The sequence below is a fragment of the Ascaphus truei genome, chromosome 20, assembly GCF_040206685.1.
Source record: "Ascaphus truei isolate aAscTru1 chromosome 20, aAscTru1.hap1, whole genome shotgun sequence".
Taxonomy (NCBI): domain Eukaryota; kingdom Metazoa; phylum Chordata; class Amphibia; order Anura; family Ascaphidae; genus Ascaphus; species Ascaphus truei.
In genome coordinates, this window is record NC_134502.1 from 21582115 (window position 1) to 21598732 (window position 16618).

A 16618-nucleotide genomic window follows, 5' to 3' on the forward strand; every position below is an offset into this window, starting at 1 on the left:
ATCACGTCCCTTTAAAGTAAACACGCTGCGATGCATGTTACTATCACATTTCCTAAAATAAGCATGCAGCAATATATAAAAATTCTGAGTATCTCTGATAAAACTTACTGGCTCTAAATGTACTGTTTCCTGAGAAATTAACATGCAGTGTTATATATCAGTGGTGAGTACCTCTATATACTCTGCTGTATATTTGTGCCTGCATTGTAATGTACTGTAGTGCTGAGTATTTATCTCTAGATCTGTTCAGTTTCTTGATAATACTAAGTATATTTATTTTTATATCACTACATTTTATAAAAAAAAATACTTTCATTTATCAAACAATAAGAATGTTATTACCCCCCCAGTCACTAGCTTTTAATACACGACCTTGAGTACCTATATACACTCCCCCCCCGGGAAATGAACATACTTGATTACACAGTAATATGATATATCCCTTTCTGAATGAACACCCCAATTACAATGCTGTAAGTATGTTTGTTTATATTACCCCCACCTACCTGGTGTGAGCATGTGAAGGGCAAACAATTAGGGCAGTTAATTGTCTGGGGTGGGGTGATAATTATCTGCCCCAGGTAGGATTTGCCTGCAGATGGTGGGGGGAGGATATAAAAGCCCCCCTCCTTACAGCTTTCCCTTGTGCTGCTCCTGCTAGAAACACCAAGTGCAAGAAGATGAGGCTGCTGGTTATTTTCTGGCTGTTCATGGACCCTGCTGTAGTAGTGAATAGTCAGTATGTCCCTCCTGGGAGAAGTCAATGGATTCCTTGGCAGGGAAGTTATCCTCGGCCTGTGGTGGGATCTGCTCAGGGTTCATCCAGACAAGTGTCCCAAGAGCAACGTGTCAGTGTGCAGTGTGAGGAGCAGGAGATGGTGGTCAATGTGCAGAGGGACCTGTTTGGAACTGGAAAGCTGGTGAAGGCCACAGACATGACCCTAGGACCCCAGCTCTGCCCACCCAGCTCCCAGAGCACAGATACCACGCTGATCTTCCAGGCTGGGCTGCATGAGTGTGGGAATGACTTGCAGGTAAGGGGAAGTGGGTGATTGTAATCTGTATCAACTGAGGGTTTGGTGGAGCAGTGTGGGAGAATGGAGAGGTCTGAGCTTTCCATGTGGGAGCAGATAAATATATTGTTTGGTTCCTACAATTTATTTTCTCTAAACACCAATACGATTAAGGTTATCTATTTTCAGATTAACAGTTTAATGTGTGTATTTTTAAAAGTTAAATCTAGTTGCATTGGGATAATTCTCCAAGCTACACAACCTAATTCTTTTTAGGTTTCAGTGGTCATCCTAATTGTTAAAACCTGTTTCAGTTTTACCTACAGTACTAACTGCTGTCCCATGTATACACACCATATAGTGATCTGGACTTGGGTTATTGGTACTGCAGGTTATGTATCTGGATGAACTTGAGAATCTCCACAAAGGATGATCTGAAAGATTGTGGTCCTGACCGAGACAGTGGCTCTCTGTAAACCTAAATGCGTTATAAATCTAATATTAAATGCATTAGAGTAACTTCAACTTCTCCCCTTAGACCAGTAGTTTTACCAGGCCCAATTGGATGGCATACATTTAAATGGTCAGTGGTCATTCTTGAGGGAGGTCTTCAATTTGCTCTTCTGTGGTCTAATCTATCATTATGATGAGACTTCTGGTTTGTTATATGAGCTCTCTGTGATAGACATACATGGCTATTTACACAATGAACTCCGGTTCCGTAATTGAAGGACTGTATGAAAAATTCTGCTATGGATTCAGGTTTACCATAGTGATCTAGTTTCTGAATTGCACCTTCAGGGAGTCTTGGTTGTAGTTTTGGGCTAACCAATTATTCATGGAAAAAAATGTATTAAATGCTGTAGTGCACAGATCTTGTGGGTTTGTGGGTTTTTTTTGTTTTTTTTTTTAAACGTAAAATCATTACGTCTTTCTTTAATGGGACAAAACTGTAGATTTAACTAGATCATCCCAGAATCCAATTCGGATATGGTGAAAGCCCAGGAGGATCTGCTTCCTTTTTTATATAAAGGCTCAAAACCTTTCAGCTAGAGAACCTTCAAAGTCCTTCACTCCCAGCTCTGTAATGCTGCTGGCGGGGTATTTCCATGTGGGTAGGTGCATTGAAACACCATGGCAAACAGCGCCTGCCTCCGTCCCTTCCCCCTTTATCTAATTGTTTGGAAGGGCTATGTGGGGAGGTTACTTGATGGGTCTACATTCCAACATTTGATAGGGGTCTTTTAAAAGGATTTCTAGGTGTAGCACTTTATTGACCACTGCCTCTGAAACTGATATGAATCTGTCTGCTCCACTTTATTTATTTTATTCAGGCTAAAGGAGTTTAAGCGCTTCAGTGTGGGTGCCCATATAGTCTGCTTAAGTCTGTACTAGATCTTCTATGCTAAATAAGACCAACTATTGGGAATTCAACTGGTTGGTTTGCTGGTGATATTGCTTGTTTAGGACTTGTTGTCGTTGTCCTGTCCTCTCCACAGATGACCCCTGAATGGCTTGTATACAGCACAAACCTGACTTACAGCCCAACCGCTTCAAGGAACTCTCCCATCATCAGGACCAACCCAGCTGTAGTTCTCATCCAGTGCTATTACCCCAGGTGAGTGTACAGTTCAGTCTCTGTCTTCATTGAAGTCAGACAGCTGTTAAAAATGCTGACTGAAAATAAGTGAAGCTGCTACACATGTGTACCCCCCCTACACATGTGTAACCCCCCCCTACACATGTGTAACCCCCCCTACACATGTGTAACCCCCCCCTACACATGTGTAACCCCCCCTACACATGTGTAACCCCCCCCTACACATGTGTAACCCCCCCCCTACACATGTGTAACCCCCCCCCTACACATGTGTAACCCCCCCCCCTACACATGTGTAACCCCCCCCTACACATGTGTAACCCCCCCCCCTACACATGTGTAACCCCCCCCCCTACACATGTGTAACCCCCCCTGTCTGCTATCAGCACAGGACATGGCCCCTTTAAGAATTACATTCCACGGGACGATGAGACTGGGCTCAGCCAAGGGAATGACAGTTGGTGTCAGTTGGAAAGGGATTTCTGAGGGGACTTGGGAGGCAGTTTGTTTTGATATGGTGAGTCTGCTGCAGAACACTCTGCAAGAGCCTGACTGATCCATGGAGAGAGGAGGCTGGTGTATTTTGCTGGCCAGTACAAAGTACAGTGACACACCTCGGAGCACAGCAACAGCTAAGATGAGACATATCCGGATTTAACAGCCAGAGGAAAGAAAGGGATCCCCCTGCATTGGAACACAGGTTGTTTTAAAAATAACTGTAATATGCAGCAGCAGCATCTGTTTGAATCCAGAGCTCCAACGAAAGGTCATTGTACAAATACCATGTCTGATCAACAGGGTATGTGAACTAATATGCAGTGACTGTAAAATATATGGAGGTGCAGCATTGGTCATATTTTTGGGTAGGATTGCAGAAATACTGTGGTTGTGGTAGCCCTGTGTATGTATCCATTCAAAATGATAAAGTAATATAAAGTTTGTTGGTTTTGTCTAATTACTCCTGCTTTCCACTCTGTACCACCCACTATAAGGGTTAAACCCCAAGTTACAGGACTTGTGCCCCCACCTCAGTGACAGGTTTTATAGTCTGTGGTAAGTAAAGAGGTGTTACACATGGCTAGTCATGATAGATTTTTTTTGTTTATCTTCACAGATATAGCAATGTGAGCAGCAAGCCAATTAAGCCAACATGGGTTCCCTTTAGTTCTACCGTGTCTGTGGAAGAAAAGCTATCCTTCTCTTTGTTCCTAATGACTGGTAAGTGCATGTCCTTCTGTAGGGGTGGTGGCTTGAATTTTCCTTAACCCTTTCTATCACCTTGTAGATGACTGGAGCTCTCAAAGAACCTCCACAGTGTTCCAGCTGGGTGACATCTTCCATATAGAAGCTTCTGTTGACACTGGGAACCATGTGCCTATGACCATCTACGTTGACAGCTGTGTGGCCACATTGTCTCCTGATGTAAACTCCAACCCCCGTTATGAGATTATTGCACTGAATGGGTATGGCATTGATGCAGCGTTCCTAATCTGACTAGTATTTATCCCACGACTTTCAACAATAACCATCTCCTTAATCCACAGGTGCCTGCTGGATGGAAAACTAGAGGATTCCTCCTCTACATTCAGATCCCCGAGGCCCCAACCAGACAAGCTTCAGATCATGATCGATGCCTTCAGGTTTACTGGGATAGATGCCTCCACAGTGAGAATTCTCCTTGTACTTCCATATGGGCAGCACCTTTTGGGGATTTGTCTACTTTTTCTGCTGACATGTAAACACTGCTTCTTTCTAGATCTACATCACCTGCCATCTGAGAGCAGCAGCAGCCAACCAGGCACCAAACGCTCTTCACAAGGCTTGTTCCTTCAGTAAAGCCAGCAACACGTGCGTATTTGGGGAGACCAAGTCACAAACTGAACGGCTATCTAAATGCTATGATGCATTAGACATGACTAGTATGATTGTGATAGTTTTACAGTACCTGAATGACAAAGGTGGTAGCACTTATGCCATAAGTGTAATTAAGGCTGTTTAAGGACAATGAATTCCCTTTACATCAATGGGTTGTAATCTGAATAAAGATTAACATACACATTGGCAAATAGAATAGTGCCCCTAATCTCCAATTGAGTAATCTCCCAATGAAGAGGCTGGATCCCTTAAGACGTTTCCACTGCCCTTTACCTTCCATTTCTGGAACGGAGCTCGGTCCTTGAAGTTGTGGTGACTATATATACAGCACAAATGTTTTGCCCACACTTTATCCACACCCAGAGCTGATACTGTTTTTAAGAAGGCTTCTCAATCCAACATTACCCCTCAACTGCTTCAGCCCACCATTAAAAAAAATAAACCCAAAACGGTCTGTACATACTGTACTATCTGACTGCAGACACTAAAACTGTAAGCGGCCGGGGAAGATTAATTTGGGAGACCCGGCTTCTAAATGGAGCCCTGCAGCAGTAATCCTGTTGGGCTCTCAGACACTAGAAGCTACCAACCTTTTAAGATGAGCTGCACAGCCGCTTCCCCATACCCAGCATCTCTGCCCAAACCCCTTGATGTAGATTCCTGAATCTCGGTCTCTACATTGTGATGGGGAATACTATAGGACTATATTCTGTCTGTCAAGGGGGCTGAACTGTCATTTACTTGTCCAACCCCTTTGACCAAATATTGTCCTATAGTGTTGCACCTACATGATATGGAGACCCATATTTAAGAAACTACATCCAGGGGGTTGGCCACAGACTGGTTCTCATCTTCAGAGCTGCTAGTGATGGAGGATGGAGACTGTGCAGCTCCTCGAAGGTTAGCATGGGCCCATAAAGTGAAGGCTTAACACTGCTGGGGTCCCATTCAGACACATGGACACCCAGGACGTTAATCTTCCCTGGCTACAAACCTTTCTGTTCTCGGTGCCGTGGGCTTCCACATGCTGCTCCAAGGCACCAAAAATGGCAAGTCTTGCTACCTATGCATCTCTATTTGTTTAACTCCAGCCATGTACATGGCGCATTGCACCAGTAATAAACATGACAAGGACAGGAATAAGCACTTGACACATAAGTAACATTGGGTAAAGGAGACCCTGCCCCAAAGCTTACAATCTTTAGTGGCAAGTAGGGTACTGGATGACCAGTAGGAGGGGTAGTGAATCTAAGTTTAAAAAAAACACATATATCATTTGACACCAGATTCAATTTCTCTTGGCAATGCTCGGTACACAAGCAGGTAAGTGAATAAACCTGGTTTTGTGCTGTTAGCTTCTATGTATCTCTCGGCACAGTTGGTCCCCTGTGGAAGGTCCCAGTAACACGTGCAGCTGCTGTGAAACAGGAAACTGTGTGGCAGCCGCAGGACAGAGCAGAAGAAATAACCCTCCACATAATAGAAGACCTGGGAAAAGAGAAGTGGCACTTGGTGAGTGTTACCCTTGTCCTCCTGCTTTAGTCTTTACCTTCAGGCTACAGAGAAGATGCAGGGACCGGCTGTGAGATTGGGGCACTATCATGGTGGTACAAATGGGATTACCATCTATTTCAAATGGGCACATGCTCTGTGCTTATTTACAACCAATGACTCGAAGTTTCCCACTAATGTGTAAAATGAAGAAAGTGGGTTTTTTGAAATTCAAATGCACTCATGGGTTCTGTCTTTATTTTGAGGTAGCAAACTAGTGTTTATCAAACTACAGATGAAGCAGGTGTCATTACCCAGTTAACACAATGTTACATAAGTTGCCATTGGTTTAAAATGGTACCAAGTATTGATACAAAAGCTCTGCACACCATTGCTTTAAAAATATAAACATTGGCCATTCAATAGCAGACCTTATGGAGATCCTTATTGGCTAAAATCTCAGCTGTTTACTACTGTACTTGCATGGATTCCCCTCTCTCACATTCACTAGATGTAATATCTATTTGTTCTACCAGCCATTCTCTTTCCTGGACTAATAACCTATTTGTCCTCTACAGGCCCACACTCTGAGCAAGCATTTGCCACTCTGGGCCCCCTGCTTGTCGTCGGCCCCCCTGACTACAAGGCATCTGCATCAAAACAGGAGACCAAACGGATGGCTGAGATTTGGGTGTTGGTGGCGGTGGGGGTTTTGTGTGTTGTTGTAATGTCTGGCTGCATTATTGTGACCGTATCCCATATCTCTAAGGGGAGAGTGTTTGTGCAGAAATAAAGCTTTATATTTATATAAAGTATTGTCTGGTAATTATATTTTCCAACTCTTTTTTTTTTTTTCCTGAGTGAGACTCCCTGATTTTTGCTATAAATAAGTTCTCTGATTTCCATGAATTGCCTCCTTTTCCCAGGAAGTCATAGGGTGGTTGAGAATTAATCCTCCATCTCTTCCCTTTCCTGTCACCACAACAAACTAATCTCCTGCATGATCTCCCAACTTCACAAATGAAACATTTTCTTTGACCTTCCAGTCTCCCAACTCACTCTACAATATAGTATGTTTTTAGATGAAATCCTCATGTTTCTTAATGTGGTGGCCAAATGGGAACTATTTTATTGATGCATGGGCACAAGGAGATGAGGGAGTTTTTCAAGGTAACTGCCACTTGACAAAGGGTTAACCCACTCAAGCAACTCTGATTTAGTCATTACTTGTGTTTGAGTGGGTACAATTTCCGAATCAGATCAGGGAACCTGTTTACAAATCATGCTTTTCAGTCTTGAATAAGGTGGTGCTAGTATCAAATGATGCAGATATATTATCTTGATGGGTACACTTAATCTTAATAAATTGGATAGAGCTAGGACATTATAATCACAGTAATTTAAAAAGAAATAAAGGCCGTGGGTGCAAATGTGCTAGGTCTTGAGGTGCTGAAAGACAGCAACTAAAGGATACTTTATACTGGAAGGTTTCTGATGCTGGAAAGTGTCTTGGCACTGATTAAAGGATGTATGGAAATGGAGCAGTTGAGTGGTCTAACAGAAGATGTCCTTGGTTGTTGAAGGGGTTTAGGCAAGCCTGTCTTACATAGGGCTACATCTGACAAGTCAACAGGAGATTGGACATTATTTCAATTGTTCATCAAGGCTTGGCTTCGTGATATATATATATTTTGGGGACCTTCCTTGATAAACGCTTTAGTCAAATGCACTGTTAAATATCAAGCAGATGGAGCCAAAACTGTGTTGGGTTGAGTCCTTCTGAAAGATCTTCATGCATTTGAAACCTAGCATCAAATGATGGGGTTTAAACAATTAGGCAATCACAAAGATTACTCGTATAACCCTCTTCATTTGATATATGAACTGTGCTCAACCAGATCGAAGATGTTAAATGCAATATTATTTAAAGAAGCAATAAACCGTTCTGATATGATCAGAAGCTCAAATACATAAGGCAAAAATAACATTTGGTTGTTAGTCTCTCAGGCTCTGGCAGACAGTTCACACTTGTTTTCTGTGGAAATTTTGTGTTTCTTGAGTTGATGCACACCTTTTGAGTGATCACCCAATGTTTATCAGTTACTTTAAGGCTTGCTTTTCGATCACTCACAAATAATTTAACCTTTTAGAGTTATAGGGATCTGGCACCCTAGTAGTTGCAGGATGTGACCAGGCACAGGATGGGCTTAAGTTGCTTTTTGAAATATATGTATATCTGTATGTAGCCAAGCCCCCTTCTTGCATCTGGTGCAGGGTGGATCAGAGCTGCTGGAGCTTCTCGCCAGACCGGGAGGGTGGGGGCTGTCATTTTATGTCTCGCGCATACGCAGTGTAATGTGTGGCACATGCGCATTGAGTAGGGTGTGACAGCCATCTTAAAATGGCTCCACAAGACAGGGTGAGGGACTATGTGTCCCAGAGTCCTCATGGGGGAGGGCTTATCACGTGGGGAGTCCCAGCCAATAGGGCTCTAGGAGCCAAAAGGAAGGGATTAGGTTTGGCACGCAAACGGACCGTGTGTCAGTCGGAAGAAGGACAACAGGGAAGGTGTGCAGGGAGCCGTGCTTCCTTGGACTAGGCCTAGACTTGCCCCGTAGGCCCTGAGTCACCCCAGCTGAGTGTTGTAGGGAAGGCCCCAGGTAGGGACACTTCCCGATTAGTGTACAGCAGCACTATTGCACCGGTGACCGCACGGTCATGTGGTGCTCTATTGTCTGGGCCCAGGCTGCAGGCCACATCAGACATTAGGTGAGACACTCCAGCTGGAGCTTGCATCACAAAGAGGATCGGGATGCGTAAGGAGAGAGGGGGTTGGTGATGTGGGACCTGACAGATCAGAGGGATCAATCAGCAGTACCTGGGTACAGGAATATCCAGGGAAGTATTACGTGCATCAACAACTCACACACGGGTAGGGGTACTTTGGATGGGGACTGTTCTATTGACACCAGGTGTTTAGGTTCTTAGGGCAACCTCTGTAATTTGGGGGAACCAAACAGGTGTGTTGGGTGGTGTGTGTGGGTATTGCATTATTATTGTTAGTGTTATTGTGTGTGTGTGTGTGTGTGTGTGTGTAAACCAGAGGTGGGGAACGTCAGGCCCGAGGGCCGTATAAGGCCCTCAAAATCAATTGGTCTGGCCCTGCTAAGGCAACTGCTATAACCGGGGTCACGCTAATTTTCTTTTAAATGGCCGCCGCGCGCCCGATCGGGAGGAGGTGGTGTGAGGCGCCGGCAGCCCTACATGATCCCCAGCAGCCACCGTACTAGCCCCAGCGATCCCCCAGCAGCCACCGTACTTCCCCCGCACTCCCCCCTCAGCATTCCCCGCACTTCCCCCATGCGTCTCCAGCAGTTCCCCCCGCACTTACCCCAGCATCCGCCCAACACGATCCCAGCAGCAGCAGCAACTACCAGAGGTAGGGGGGTGGGGTTCTGGGTGCCTGCCTGTCTGTGACTGTATGGCCCGCGAACGATGTTATAAATATCCAAATGGCCCTTGGCAGAAAAAAGGTTCCCCACCCCTGGTGTAAACCTTTGTTATATACCTGTGAGTGTATATACCTGTGAGTGTATTACTTATTACTGTATTAGTTCCTGTGAGGGATTATCCTGCCAACCCTTGGATCCCTCACAGGTGGTGGCGCTGCACTAAGGTGAAAGAGCTCACACCAGGCTCTCAGTGGCGGAGGATTAGGTCTCCTGTGAGCTACAGGTACAGTAGCACGTGTAGTTTCCCTTAGGCATAGGGAAAGGGGGCTGCATATATATTAAGGTATTTTGATATCCCTTGCAAAGACCAAACGATACAGGGAGATGGAAGCTAAAATCAGAAAATGTGTTGGCCCAATAGACCAGGCTTGTAACTGCCTGGAAGATCATTGGGGAGGCCTTCATCCAGCAGTGGGATCAAGAAGATCAGGATTGATAGCAATGTATGAAACGCTGACTTTTTTTTTGGTCTTCACATTTTTGTACTATATATCCCAGTTTCTCTATAAATGTTGACATTGTATTACCAACAACCAGTTAAAGTTCTTTTTGTATGGTAGATGTAGCCAGATATCATCTTTACACTGTCGGGAGAAGACTCGGAACCCTGACTGTGACATCTCCCAGCGGGAAATCTCTGGGGGGTGTCCAAATTGGAAGAGAGCCCCCTGCGCGCCCCCCCCTCCTCCCCCTGGAGACATCCACAGCTATTGCTTCAGAGCCACCGCATTTTGCTTTTCATCCCGCAGCTCCGAAGACCTTAAATCCGGCTACATCATTACTCGAAGCAAATATTAGTAAGCATACATGTGCACACCTATACTAAGTTACATAAAAAGGAGTATTTGTTATTGCAAAATAAATTTCCACATTAACAACCTTGTTTAGAAAAATATGGCAAAATACTCATATTATATCCAAAGTATTAATCCACAATAGTCTTACCCAGGAGTAATAAACCTGTAGTAGCACTTTCAGTTCATTTGAGTAATTGCACTTGTAGGTGGATATCCATAAGTGACATTTCTGGTCCAGGACCCTTGCTCAGTAGACATGTAACAGAGCAGAGAATAAGAACATATATTGTCCTACTGGACATCTGTTATTAATCGCTGAATGAGGCAAGACCCAGTTCAAACTCTCAGAGGGGAAAAAAATGCTGATAATTCATTGCGATAATCATTTTTTTTTAATCTTGTACAGACTTAGTCAAAATTATTTTCTCCATCGCTGCAGCTACAGCTGTTTAGTGCTGAGAATGTACACAACTTTACTTGGGGTTATTTCGGCACATGGCTACCATAAACGGTTTCTAATCTAAATTTTGGGGGAACTTTAGCTCAGGGAAATAAAATTGCTGCCCAAGATAACATGGAGAGCTGGCAGTGATATGTAGCATCACCCTCAAATCTATAGCCAAACCAGTAAATACTAAATCTTTGACTTCTTACTCCTTGAGCTAAATAATTTCCCAATAATTTTCTGGATTCCCTTAGACTATTTTTGTATTGGGTTGAACAATGGAGTAAGTTTGGCGTACAGAAGAGATTCCACCTTATCTAAATTGACCGAGTGTCCTCTGAAGGGAACATGTATTTAGTTATCAGTGTCTCATAATATGGAGACACAACAGCCATGTGGGAACTGCAGGTGGAGAAGGCTTTCTATCTGGAGGAAATCTCATACTCTCGCAGACTTTCTTCACTACAAATGTATGTTTTCCTCTTTCAACTCTGCAATCTTGCAAGCTAAACAAGCCTACTTTTCTTCTCTAATCAACAAGCACAAGTCTAACCCACGCCGACTCTTCTCTGTCTTTGATGCTCTACTCAAACCACCCTCAGCTGCCTCTTCTACCTCCATCTCCGCCCAGGACTTTGCTGACTATTTTAAAGAAAAGGTAGAATCCATACATCTGAACATTCCCTCTTTCTTCCTCCCATCCTACACCTCTTCCTAACTCTCCTCCTGCCTTCCTTGACTCTTTTTCCACTGTCTCAGAGGAGGATGTGTCACTGTTGATCTCCTCTTCCCCCTCTACCACTTGCTCTTGACCCCATTCCCTCCCATCTCCTAAAACCTCTTGGTCCTTGTGACAGGGTGAATGAACGTCTCCAGCCATATACCTGGCAAACCTATGTTTAGGCTTGCAGTGCAGCAGTGACGAGGTTAAGTTTCAGTTGAGAAGGGCTGCTTAATTAGTCTGACCAAAGCTGCATAATCAAGGTGTTTTAAAACCCCCAGGCTGTACACACATGCAAGCTACTGCTGCGGCACAGTTTATTCGAGCATTTGCCCGTTCTGTGCCGCAGCAGTAGCCTGGCGCGCGCCCGAGTGTGACGGGCGCGCGCCGAAGCAGCGGAAGAGCGCCCTCCGATCGGGGCGCTCTCCCTCCCGCTGCCGGGTCCGCCGGGTCCCCCGGAACCCCCTGCCGGGGAGCCCTGGACGCGCGTGCAGGGGGCGCAGGCTCCCGAAGACGCGTGACCGCGCGTCTATGACGCGCGGCACGCCAAGGGGCGGCCACTAGCAAGCCGGGAAATCTCCCGGCTTGCGGATCTGGCCGCACTGCGATAAAGTGTGTCGCCAGTGTAGCTGGTCAGGAGACAGGAATGATATACTGAAGAGATTACTGCTATAAGGTCTGTTTTTCAAAGTACATGTGTGATAACTGTCTGTGTCCTGCATGCTGAAGAGAAGCTGCCTTGTTTTTTATGCTGAAGAGAAGCTAGTTTGTTTTTGTCTGCTGAAGAGAAGCTATTTTGTTTTTGTATGCTGAAGAGAAGCTATTTTGTTTTTGTGTGCTGTATGTTTTTAAGGCTCAATAAATAAGCCTTATCAAGAGAACCCGCGTGTGTGGTTGCATGTACCCTGCAACAGTCCTACTATAATTCCTACTCTCGCACACATTTTGAACTCCTCCCTCTACTCTGGTACCTTCCCATCCTCCTTCAAACATGCAACAGTTGACCCTACCTGTCTTTCTAACTATCGACCTGTCTCCCTCCTGCCTTTTGCCTCCAAACTCCTTGAACGTCTTGTATTCTCTCGCTTGCTCCATTTTCTCAACACCTATTCTCTCCTAGACCCTCTACAATCTGGCTTCCGCACTGCTCTCTCCACAGAAACAGCCCTCACTAAAATAACAGATGACTTCCATGCTGCCAAAGACAGAGGTCATTACACTCTGCTCATATTACTCGACCTCCCTGCAGCATTTGACACCATGGATCATCCTCTTCTTCACATTCTCCATACTTTGGGTATTTGTAACAAAGCTCTATCCTGTATCTCCTCTTACCTCTCCCATCATACTTTCAGTGTCTCTTCTGCTAACACCTCCTCCTCCTCTATTGATCTCTCTTTGGGGGTACCCCATGGCTCTGTCCTGGGACCTCTTCTCTTTTCTCTGTACACACTCTCTCTAGGGGACTTAATAACATCTCTTGGGTTTAAATATCACCTCTATGCTGATGACACACAAATTTACTGTTCAATACCCAACCTTACACCTGCTGTACAAACCAAAGTTTCTGAATGTCTCTCTGCTATATCATCCTGGATGGCCCTCCGCCGCCTTAAACTCAACATGGCTAAAACAGAGCTCCTCATACTTCCTCCCAAACCTGGCCCTACTACCTCCTTCCACATTACTGTTGGAAGTACCATCATTCACCCAGTAGCCTAAGCACACTGCCTAGGGGTCACACTCGACGCATCTCTCACATTCAGAACGTTTCTAAAACCTGTCGCTTTTTCCTCCGCAATATCACTAAGATACACTCGTTTCTCTGTTGCTCGACTGCTAAAACTCTGACTCAGGCCCTCATTCTCTCCCGTCTTGATTACTGTAACCTCCTGCTGTCCGGCCTTCCTGCCTCTCACCTGTCTCCCCTACAATCTATCCTAGACGCTGCTGCCAGAATCACTCTACTCTTTCCTAGATCTGTCTCCGCGTCTCCCCTCCTGAAATCCCTCTCCTGGCTTCCGATCAAATCCCGTATCTGACACTCAATTCTCCTGCTCACTTTTAAAGCTTTACACTCTTCTGCTCCTCCTTACATCTCTGCTTTAATTTCTCTTTATGCACCATCCCGACTCTTGAGTTCCTCTCAAGGATGTCTTCTTTCTACCCCCTTTGTATCTAAAGCCCTCTCCCGCCTTAAACCTTTCTCACTTTCTGCCCTGCACCTCTGGAATGCCCGACTAGCACCCTCTCTATCCACCTTTAAGACCCACCTTAAGACACACTTGCTTAAAGAAGCATATGAATAGCACTGTGGATTATTCTGAACACATGATACATAAAGCTTAGCCCCCTGCAGACGCACTTACCAGAACTCCCTCCTCCTGTCTGTACGTTCTCCCTACCTACTAATTAGACTGTAAGCTCCTCGGAGCAGGGACTCCTCTTCCTTAATGTTACTTTTATGTCTGATGCACTTATTCCCATGACCTGTTATTTATATTATCTGTTATTTATTTGATTACCACGTGTATTACTACTTTTTTTTTTTTCTCTTGAGAGGGTACACCCTCTCGCTTATCGGATCCCAGTCCACTTCAGTGGATAGGGAGCTTGCCCTTGAACTGTCCAACCGAAGTCAGACCCGCCCTCAGTGCCCAGTTTCCCTGGAGGTTTCAGCCCGAAAGCCTAGGTCTCCAGGGACATTGATGCCTTCCTCCGTTAGGATTCAGGACATCCGTCTCTTCCTCCCTCTGGCCCGAGGCCCGCAAGGGAGTTCACATCTTATCCCCTCTTTCGAGGGTTGTGCGGGTGCACCCCAGCCCCGAAGGGCTGGTTGTTCGAATGCCATCCCCCCTTAGCCCGAAGGCTCAGGGGTTCTCTGGTCCAGGGCCTGGACACCACCTCTCAATGAGCTAGAGGGCCAAATGCTTGCCACAGACCTTTCCTACTGGAGCCCCATGTAGGATAGTACTGCATTTGGTCATAGCTGTGCAGGTCGAGAGGAGCACTCATCTCGCCTTGATCTTAGCCAAAAGGCCGAGAAGCGATCTCCACGTGTATTACTACTGTGAAACGCTATGTACATTAATGGCGCTATATAAATAAAGACATACAATACAATCTCCCAGTGGTGGATGGAATCCTGATGTTGGTGAGGGAGATCTAGATAGACATAAGATACAATGATGACAATTAATGGAAAGACTCCGTAGGGATGATGAAGCACATAAAGACTTCCATTGTCACTAGGAAGGTGTCTGAGCATGAACATTCCATAAGGGGAGCGAAAGCACAGTAGAAATGGCTTTGTGCAGTGGAAGTATCATAGACTATGATGTAATCTGAGTGACTTTTGTCAATTGAAAACTTTTTCCAATGCTCCACCACTGTGATTTGAAATATAGTCAATTTTGCAATTTTTTATCAGTCTTTCTTAATATATTACAACGGGTCTTGATTTTTTTTTTTTTTTCATAGAGCAATCTTAGCCGTGTAATTTAGTGCGCGCGCGCGTCAATTATAATTGGCTGCGTTAGCCAGACGTTTCTATACTAGGGATGTGCGCGTACACGGCTGTGAGCGTTGGCGCGGCAGACCAGGGAAATTACAATAACATTGTATTTTCGCCCTGCTGCCGTGCCGCGAACCAATCATAGCGCGGCCTAACGCTGTGACGTCAGAGTCAAACCCCCCCTAACCGCGCGCGTCACCGCTTGCAGCCTACAAACTAAACGCGCACGCCACGTACGCGCGCAGCAGCAAGAACTATAAAACCAGCCTCGGTGCTATGCATAATTGCAGATACGGAAGAGCGTGCAGAAGAACTATACTTATGCAGAAGTCAACCAATTGGAATATAGGGATAATTGCAGTAGCCTAAAGGTGTAGTTCTGTGTTATCATCAAAATATTCTTTTTAGAATTATGGTTTTAGAATTAGTTTAGAATTTTTTTTTTTCCAGCTGGATCCAGCAAGCACAACCCCCCAAAAACACAATCGGAGTTATTTAATCGGTCCTAGTGGGCGTTCTGTCCGTGACCCCATCTCCGATTTCAGGGAGGCGTTTTAGCAAGAGCTACTCTTTTATGATCAAGCCCGATAAGCGCTGAAACGAGCTCTTTTCACACCCCGCTTAGCCGGGCAGTCAAAAAAAAGTGCTAGGAAATCTTTGGGGTGCCTTGTCAAGGGCACGAAAGTGGAGCCCAGTAGGTCTCTGGGGTGATCTCGTACCTAGAAAGCAGGAGTTCCTTAACAGCTGAAGAAAATGAATATAAAAAGGTTAGGCATTGCTGCAGAATCACTTTAATTAAACAGTATGTGGAATTTGTATAGTGTATATACCAATATAATGAAAAGGGCAGCACTCGTTTGTAAAGGGTTTTTTCTCTGGTTTATGACATCAGCCCGGCTAGCTCAGTCGGTAGAGCATGAGACTCTTAATCTCAGGGTCGTGGGTTCGAGCCCCACGTTGGGCGCTTAATTTTTAATCTTTTGTGCATTTGAAAATAAACATTTTATTTGTTTGTTTTAATGCCAATATATAAATACACTTTCCATACTCCATTTTTAATGTGTGAAACAATGTGCAGCTTTCATACTATTAGACCCATAATTGTTCTTGCATAAGAATACAGTATAGCAGAACATTGGATTGGACTGGTTGCATGAACTTGCACGGTGGCGCAGGTCTCTAGCAGACAAGGCTCCTGTAGCAGCTGTGCATGCTCCCACTTTTCAGCCTGCCAGAGAAAAGACTACATTTCCCAGAATGCTTTGGGAGCTCTGCACATGCGCAGACGTCAGAGACCCGGAATTAAAGCTCAGGCCTGCACAGTGCACACCTTCTTGTGCTCTGGCTTTACGGTTGCTATATAGCTATATAGTCACTGTCAGTGGGATGTGCTGCAGCTCACTGATTTCTGTGAGATCTGCAGCTGCTGTGTACTGTGACTTCCTCCAGGCAATAAAGGTGCAGTTCCAAGTAGGACCAAACTCTAACACTATCAACAATTGTCGCTTAAAGTGCATGTAACATTATTGAATTCAATAGTTATGTATTTTGTTTTTTAATCGGGCCACATTGGTTTAAACTAATTATTTAAACTCATTACATACTTTCTATTCTGAATATGTCTTTTATATGAGGAAAAAGTAAAGCATA

General features: G+C 44.9%; 1 protein-coding gene and 1 non-coding gene across 2 annotated transcripts; both read left to right on the top strand.

Moving 5' to 3' along the window:
- Positions 1-860: 860 nt before the first annotated feature.
- On the top strand, positions 861-6772 carry LOC142471033 (zona pellucida sperm-binding protein 3-like). Its single transcript, XM_075577831.1, has 8 exons — positions 861-1034; positions 2513-2631; positions 3728-3831; positions 3899-4076; positions 4158-4278; positions 4370-4461; positions 5867-6000; positions 6558-6772. The coding sequence occupies exons 1-8, from the start codon at positions 876-878 to the stop codon at positions 6770-6772; spliced, it is 1122 nt and encodes a 373-aa protein (XP_075433946.1). The 5' UTR covers positions 861-875.
- Positions 6773-15859: 9087 nt separating this feature from the next.
- Positions 15860-15932, top strand: TRNAK-CUU (transfer RNA lysine (anticodon CUU)). Its single transcript has one exon. It is a non-coding gene; the product is annotated as a tRNA-Lys (tRNA).
- The last annotated feature ends 686 nt before the right edge of the window (positions 15933-16618 follow it).

Excerpts from the sequence above, each read along its gene's own strand:
- LOC142471033 (XM_075577831.1), top strand. The coding sequence starts at position 876 with ATGGTGGTCAATGTGCAGAGGGACCTGTTTGGAACTGGAAAGCTGGTG. Across the intron at positions 4,077-4,157 it reads GAGATTATTGCACTGAATGG|GTGCCTGCTGGATGGAAAAC; the intron begins GTATGGCATTGA and ends CTTAATCCACAG. Across the intron at positions 4,462-5,866 it reads TTCAGTAAAGCCAGCAACAC|TTGGTCCCCTGTGGAAGGTC; the intron begins GTGCGTATTTGG and ends CTCTCGGCACAG.